The following is an 8,067-nucleotide window of genomic DNA, read 5'->3' as shown; positions in this document are numbered from 1 at the left end:
CCTCATAATGGACACAGCGGGTGTACAGACCCGGGAACTCAGCTCAGGGATGGGGGGAGCCCCTCATAATGGACACAGCGGGTGTACAGACCCGGGAACTCAGCTCAGGGATGGGGGGAGCCCCTCATAATGGACACAGCGGGTGTACAGACCTAAGGACTCACCAACAGAGTGATAGAGATAGAAGAGACTGCCAGGAGGTTTACATCTCCAGCAGATGTATTAGATTTGGGGGGGTTGTTATCTCATGTTCACACACAATACACGCATATTTCTTCGATCTGCAAGCATTGTTTTATATCTAGCCCACTGTCATGTATATGTAATAATTGATCGGCTGTCTCTACATGACGCATCCCTGGTGAGCTGTGTGTCCCATGTTGATGAATGGGATCATACAGAGAGAACTTGCTCCCTCTAGTGTTCATTATATAAATAACAAGGGCAGAAGTAATTTCCTGTTCACCGGATGGATAGTTTAAAATACAATTAGAGACTCCGTATGTCGGTCGAAACAAGTACCAAATCAACTTACTATGTGATGCACATACCTCATAACGTCAAGAAAAAAACTTCCGTTACCTTCCCAGACTGGGCCAGATCCTAATTCATTTGTGTCTCTCGCCCTCCCCCTCCCAGACACTGCAGCTCACAGTGGGTGGGTTTCAGCCAATCCAGAAAGCAGTGGGCGGGACTAGGTGTGGCCAGGTGCTGACTGACAAGCTACAGGCTTGTGATTTGGCAGTGACAGCGCTGATAAACACACCCCCTTGTAACATTTTGCACTGTAGTGCAAGCCGTCACAGCGTAAACCAGAGTGGCAACTCTGCTCTGAATCCAGGAGCAGTGCAGCATTGTTGCCACACCATCACAGGAAGCTGCATTAGGTGGACTTCACTGGCAGGATCAGCAGGTATTTGTGGGACTGTGCAAGAGGACTTGAAGAAAAAAACTGTCAGGTCAGATACACTTATAATTAATCATATATGTTTTAGTGTAAGGCCTCATTCGCACTGTAATCGGCCGGCACGTACAGCTCCGTGCTGCGTGCAGGGCCGTATCGGACCACTCCTGGGATGGACAGGTGCTCCGTGTGATTAGTACGCAGCCCCCATTCTTCTCTATGGGACTATGCGGCCGTACGCCCCCCCTACGCTCACCCGCCCTGCACGTCCGTGCGGGTGAGCGTACTCGTACGCTGACAGGATGCGTCCGAGCCAGGAAACCCGCACCAGTACGGGCCTGCACTTGTGGTGAGCATAGGGCGGCGTACGGCCGCGTAGTCCCATAGAGAAGGACAGGGGCTGCGTACTAATCACACGTAGCACCTGTCCTTCCCGGGAGCTGCTCGGTACGGCCATGCACGCAGCACGGAGCTATACGTGCCGGCAGATTACAGTGTGAATGAGGACTAAGAGGGCAATTTTAAAGTAGAACAAAGGGCTAAGTTAAAAATTACACGGAAGAACTGTTCACATGCAGATTCCCTATCTGCCCACTAGATGTCGCAAGAATAATTGTGACTTTGGGGCTCACTGTAGGGTTTGTATCCAAGTCGATTATTGTTTTAGGACTGCTACAGGCCTTACAAAAATATATACATTTGTTACGCAATACAGCCACCCTGCTGCAGAGGTTTATCCCCCATAAAATCAATGTTTTACCAAAACAGTTCACATGGTCACTTTATTAACAACAATCCCCTTAAATTCACTAAAAAATGTACCCAGAAACTAAACCCTCCATAAAAGAAACCCCATTCCTGTATCTGGGGTCCTCAATGTTGGAACCAATATCAGTGGACTATGACCATTAACAGTCAGCCAAATTGTATCAAAGATCGCAATGTAAAAGAAGTATGTGGTAGGTCTACAAGTAAGATGTGTAGCTCTACAAGTAAGATGCGTAGGTCTACAAGTAAGATGCGTAGGTCTACAAGTAAGATGCGTAGCTCTACAAGTAAGATGCGTAGGTCTACAAGTAAGATGTGTAGGTCTACAAGTAAGATTGTGTAGGTCTACAAGTAAGATGTGTAGGTCTACAAGTAAGATGTGTAGGTCTACAAGTAAGATGCGTAGGTCTACAAGTAAGATGTGTAGGTCTACAAGTAAGATTGTGTAGGTCTACAAGTAAGATGTGTAGGTCTACAAGTAAGATGTGTAGGTCTACAAGTAAGATGCGTAGGTCTACAAGTAAGATGTGCAGGTCTACAAGTAAGATGTGTAGGTCTACAAGTAAGATCTGTAGGTCTACAAGTAAGATGTGTAGGTCTACAAGTAAGGTGTGTAGGTCAACAAGCAAGATGTGTAGGTCTGCAAGCAAGATGCGTAGCTCTACAAGTAAGATGTGCAGGTTTACAAGTAAGATGTGTAGCTCTACAAGTAAGATGCGTAGGTCTACAAGTAAGATGTGTAGGTCTACAAGTAAGATGTGTAGGTCTATAAGGACGATGTGTAGGTCTACAAGTAAGATGCGTAGCTTTACAAGTAAGATGTGCAGGTTACAAGTAAAGATGTGTAGCTCTACAAGTAAGATGTGTAGGTCTACAAGGAAGGTGTGTAGTTCAACAAGCAAGATGTGTAGGTCTGCAAGCAAGATGCGTAGCTCTACAAGTAAGATGTGTAGGTCTACAAGTAAGATGTGTAGGTCTATATGGACGATGTGTAGGTCTACAAGTAAGATGTGTAGGTCTACAAGTAAGATGCGTAGGTCTACAAGCAGGATGTGTAAGGTCTACAAGTAAGGTGTGTAGGTCTACAAGTAAGATCTGTAGCTCTACAAGTAAGATGTGTAGGTCTACAAGCAAGATGTGTAGGTCTACAAGTAAGATGTGTAGGTCTACAAGTAAGATGTGTAGGTCTACAAGTAAGATGTGTAGGTCTATAAGGACGATGTGTAGGTCTACAAGTAAGATGTGTAGGTCTACAAGTAAGATGTGTAGCTCTACAAGTAAGATGTGTAGCTCTACAAGTAAGATGTGTAGGTCTACAAGTAAGATGTGTAGGTCTACAAGTAAGATGTGTAGGTCTACAAGTAAGATGTGTAGGTCTTCAAGCAAGATGTGTAGGTCTACAAGTAAGGTGTGTAGGTCAACAAGCAAGATGTGTAGGTCTACAAGTAAGATGCGTAGGTCAACAAGTAAGATTGTGTAGGTCTACAAGTAAGATGTGTAGGTCTACAAGTAAGATGCGTAGGTCTACATGTAAGATGTTTAGGTCTACAAGTAAGATGTGTAGGTCTACAAGTAAGATGTGTAGGTCTATAAGGAAGATGCGTAGGTCTACAAGCAAAGATGTGTAGGTCTACAAGCAGGATGTGTAAGGTCTACAAGAAAGATGTGTAGGTCTAAAAGCTTAACCGTAATGTACATATAAATATAAAATTTGCTCGTACTTTTGCATCTGGTCCTTATTGACAGTAGGGAATATATATGTTATATAGTCCAAGGCGATGGACTAAATGGCATGAACAATGATATGATGGGGAAACCCCCAGTTTTCCAGATAGAGCATCTGAACCTGATTATTTATGCCATTTAGTCAACCCTGGTTAAGCAGTTATCAATGAGTATATGGGATTAAATGGATATAACAATCATTAGTAATAAGATTCCGCACATCCCCTTGGATAGAAATCTCCCTGATTACAACTCAACTGTCAGTGTGAAAGTGTATTGTGTAGGATAAAAAAAAACACATATAAAAATAAGCAAAATGTGCACTATTGTGTCTTGGCCCTACAACGGGTACACACAACAAATGACGCACGCATATGTGGTATCGCGGTAAATGTCAGGAGTAAGGGAATCTGCTTGGTGGTGGATCATGATGGCAATGGCAAGAAAAATACAGCTATAGCTTTTTTTTTCTTTTTTGGGCCAGTTTTCCTTAAATAATAATTAAAAAAAAATCGAGAAAATAGGATTTTGTTCTTACCGTAAAATCCTTCTTCTCGGAATTCATTGAGGGACACAGCTCTGATGAATTTCGATGCGTTCCAAATCAGTCCAAACAGAGCGGGGTGGGCAGGCCCGGATTCCCCACAAGGCTACCGAGGCCCGGCCTCGGGGCGGCAGGGCGCAGAGGGGCGGCAGCGGTGTCCTTGTGGGGAAGTTGCCCTCTCTGCATTCAGTCCTGCTTTGTGCTGTGCGAGAACTCCTGTATTGGATGGGGGTGGGGAAAAAAACAACCAAAGAACCAGTCTAACAACAAACTCGTACCTGTAAAAATACTTTGAAACAGCTGCCTCAGGAACTTTTCTGCCAAAAATAGCATCAAAGGAGGCAACAACATCAACAGAAGACCGAGTGGCAGCCTTGCAATTTTGAGAAACAAGCCTGACTTTGAAATGCCGACGAAGTACAAACTGCCCTAGTAGAACGAGCAGAAATAGGAAATGGAGGAACCTTAAAAGTTTGAATGGACAACCTGATGAATCCACCTAGAAATAGTGGATCTAGAAGCTGAGCAACCTGTATTAGGACCTTCAGGAAGAATTAATGGAGTCCAATTGCTTAAAGGAAGTTGTGGCTGAGAGAGAAACTCTATCATGAACACGATGAACACGAGCTGGACAAAATGAAGGTAAAACAATGTAAATTAAATGAAAAGTCGAAACCAAAAACATTTTGGTTCAACTGACCGCCGTTCCCTTTTGAGGATGACGACCGTTTGATTTGTATGGACAACGTGTATGCCGAAAGTTTCTCCATCTATAGATTTTGCAAGGGGCTCGGGGAGAAGATGACGGTGTCCCTACCCAAAGTGCCGTCCACAAAACTATCGATGTAGTCTCCCCAGGACGTGGCTCCGGCATCGGGTGTTCCACGGGAGGCGAGTGAGCAGTCGTGAGGGAGAAGTGGTATAGGCACCTCATGTTCCTGGAGGGGGTGCGCGTGCAGCACCACCTTGGGTATAAAGGAAACTTTCGTTCTTAACCTGGGAGGGTCTCATGCAAAGGATCATGTGTCAATTCTCATATATTGAAGCCTCCTCAGTAGGTGAACATGGATGTAGTTCTCTCTGAAAGATGGAATCCTTGGAGGAGAAGCAGCAGGAAACGGGAGATTTTTGGTGGGTTTACCTTCGTGGGTCTCATACATAGGATCATCCCTAATTTCTCATTTACTGAAGCCTCCTTTAGCAGGGGAACATGCTCATAGCTTTCTGTGAAAGATGGAATCTTCTTTGACAGTGGAAGGGGCGAAGAACAGAGAAGCTTCTTGGTGGCTCTACCTTGGTGGGTCTCATGCAAAGGATCATGTGTCAATTCTCATTTATTGAAGCCTCCTTACCAGGTGATCACGGATTGAGACCCAAAGATCAGGAATGGCTTAGCAGGTGAACATGGGCATAGCTTTCTCTAAAAGATGGAATCTTGTCCTTGGAGGACAGCGGCAGGGAACAGAGAAGCTTCTCGGTGGTTCTATCTTAGTGGCAGGCCCGGCGCTACCGCAAGGCAAGCGGTCGCCTGAGGGCGCTGCAGGGTGAGGGCAGAAAAAAGGGAGGGTGTAGGGTAACACAAAAATGCAACTTTGCCTGTCTAGGCAAGAATCCTGGCACCGGCCCTGCTTAGTGGGCCTCATGCAAAGGTCCTTTTAGCCCAAATTCTTAAACTAACCTAAAGATTGAGACCCAAAGATCGGGAATGGCTTACCTTATCCAGGAGAACATTCTGCCACATGCGGAACATGTTCAGGAAACTTCTGTCTCTGGCGGTGAACGATGTTAAGAAATACTGCAAGGAAGAGGAGGGAATTTTAATCAAACAAAATATTAAAGCTGAACCTTCCCTTCAGTATTGCACAATTGTAGCGGCTCCTCTCCTGGACTGAAATTCCTTAAACTGATTTCACTGCACACTGCGAGCTTCTCACAATGTGCATTAGAGGCTGCAGCATGTTAGTGCCATGTAAATACAGTTGGGAAATAACCAGTACACTGTCAATAAAGTTCAAATGGCAATTGAGGTCACTGAGCAAAAAGTGAGGTAAAAAAGTAGCGAAAAGAACATTTTCCACCGACATCTTGGCTCCATGCTGGATCGCTTTCTGAAAGTGACTGTTCTTTTTGCACTTTTTTACCGTATGTTTTGCACTATGACCTTAAAAACAATTGAGGTTTATTGATGGTGTGCTGGCTATTTCTTAAAGGAGAACTATGAGGTGAGTGCTTTTCACTCACCTCATAGTTCTAGCCGACCTGTGACAATGAGACTGTCACAGGTCGGCTCAGTAGATCGGGAAGTGAGCGAACACATACCGGCGTTCGCTCACCTCCTGTCACGGCTCTCTGCCTTGACAGGGGAGGGGCTGGATTCCTCCCTCCCTGCTCCGATCCGCCAGCGCTGACTGGCGGAACGGACAGGGGAGGGGGCGGGTACAGCTGGCTCTGCCTCTAGATAGGCAGAGCCAGCTGTCACTCATGCAGCTGGGTGGATCTCGACATCCATGTCGGGATCGGCTCCGGCTGCGGCGTCTCAGTATACCGCAAGCTGTAGCTCGCGGTATACTGAGCTTAGGGTAACGGGAGGACGCTAGTTTGTGTCCTCCCGTTACCCTAAGGAGAACTATGGGGAAAAGCCCTAACCCCATAGTTCTCCATTAACCAAGCCATAGTGTAAGCACCCCTCATCAGTTGCAACTGCTTCATGCAAATGCAGTCTGCCAAGGAACACCCACTCATCAAGACATTGATGTTTGCATAACTCCTCCCAAGAGCCAGCCCACTGCTTGTATCGGGGCAGAGTACTGAGGCAGGGTGCTGTGATGTTTTCCAGAGGCTATGTACAGCAACCTGCCGGCCCCTCCCACCAGCCATGATCTGTCTGCATTGCACAGAGACCCAGTGATGACAAATAAAAAAAGTTTGTGACTGTGAGGTGGAGATCTCCCTGGACACTGGACAGTTTAAAGATCACCAGGGTGCTTTTTTTTTTTTTTAAAGGTGATAACCTTGCAGAGTTCTGGATGCAGGAGTCAGTAATGCAGAGTTCAGAGGTCAGCAATAAGTGGTGCAAAATGCAGAGGTCAGTACTATTTAACACAGTGCAGGCGTCAGTAGTGTATAAAGGTGCAGGGGTCAGTTGCAAGTAGTGCAGGGGTCAGTTGCAAGCAATGCAGAGTGCAGGGGTCAGTTGCAAGCAATGCAGAGTGCAGGGGTCAGTTGCAAGCAATGCAGAGTGCAGGGGTCAGTTGCAAGCAATGCAGAGTGCAGGGGTCAGTTGCAAGTAATGCAGAGTGCAGGGGTCAGTTGCAAGCAATGCAGAGTGCAGGGGTCAGTTGCAAGCAATGCAGAGTGCAGGGGTCAGTTGCAAGTAATGCAGAGTGCAGGGGTCAGTTGCAAGCAATGCAGAGTGCAGGGGTCAGTTGCAAGTAATGCAGAGTGCAGGGGCCAGTTGCAAGTAATGCAGAGTGCAGGGGTCAGTAGTAAGTAATGCAGAGTGCAGGGGTCAGTAGTAAGTAATGCAGAGTGCAGGGGTCAGTAATAAGTAATGCAGAGTGCAGGGGTCAGTAGTAAGTAATGCAGGGTGCAGGGGACAGTAATAAGTAATGCAGAGTGCAGGGGTCAGTAGCAAGGAATGCAGAGTTCAGGGGTAAGTAGTTAAAAATGCAGAGTTCAGGGGTAAGTAATGCAGAGTGTAGCGGTCAAGAGTAAGTAACACAGAGTGCAGGGGGTCAGTAGTAAGTAATGCAGAGTTCAGGGGTAAGTAGTTAATAATGCAGAGTTCAGGGGTCAGTAGTAAGTAATGCAGGGTGCAGGGGACAGTAATAAGTAATGCAGAGTGCAGGGGCCAGTTGCAAGGAATGCAGAGTTCAGGGGTAAGTAGTTAAAAATGCAGAGTTCAGGGGTAAGTAATGCAGAGTGTAGCGGTCAAGAGTAAGTAACACAGAGTGCAGGGGGTCAGTAGTAAGTAATGCAGAGTGCAGGGGTAAGTAGTTAATAATGCAGAGTTCAGGGGTCAGTAGTAAGTAATTCAAAGTGCAGAGGTCAGGAGTAACTAACACACATCTTCCCCAGAAGCAACAATACTCTAATTCCAGTACAAGCATCACCCCCTAAGAAAAAA

General features: G+C 46.0%; 1 protein-coding gene across 1 annotated transcript in view; it reads right to left on the bottom strand.

Annotated features, from left to right (window-relative positions):
• GRAMD1C (GRAM domain containing 1C) overlaps positions 1-8,067 on the bottom strand; it is a 92,803-nt gene that overhangs the window by 45,692 nt on the left and 39,044 nt on the right. The window contains exon 6 of the mRNA XM_018572853.1: positions 5,656-5,736. Coding sequence (XP_018428355.1) covers positions 5,656-5,736 — 81 coding nt within the window. The remainder of the gene's footprint in view (positions 1-5,655; positions 5,737-8,067) is intronic.

The sequence above is a fragment of the Nanorana parkeri genome, unplaced genomic scaffold (genome assembly GCF_000935625.1).
Source record: "Nanorana parkeri isolate BGI_ZX_2015 unplaced genomic scaffold, ASM93562v1 scaffold2147, whole genome shotgun sequence".
In the NCBI taxonomy this organism is placed as follows: domain Eukaryota; kingdom Metazoa; phylum Chordata; class Amphibia; order Anura; family Dicroglossidae; genus Nanorana; species Nanorana parkeri.
The sequence above is the reverse complement of the archived record's forward strand: the minus strand, read 5'-3'. Positions and strand labels throughout refer to the sequence as shown.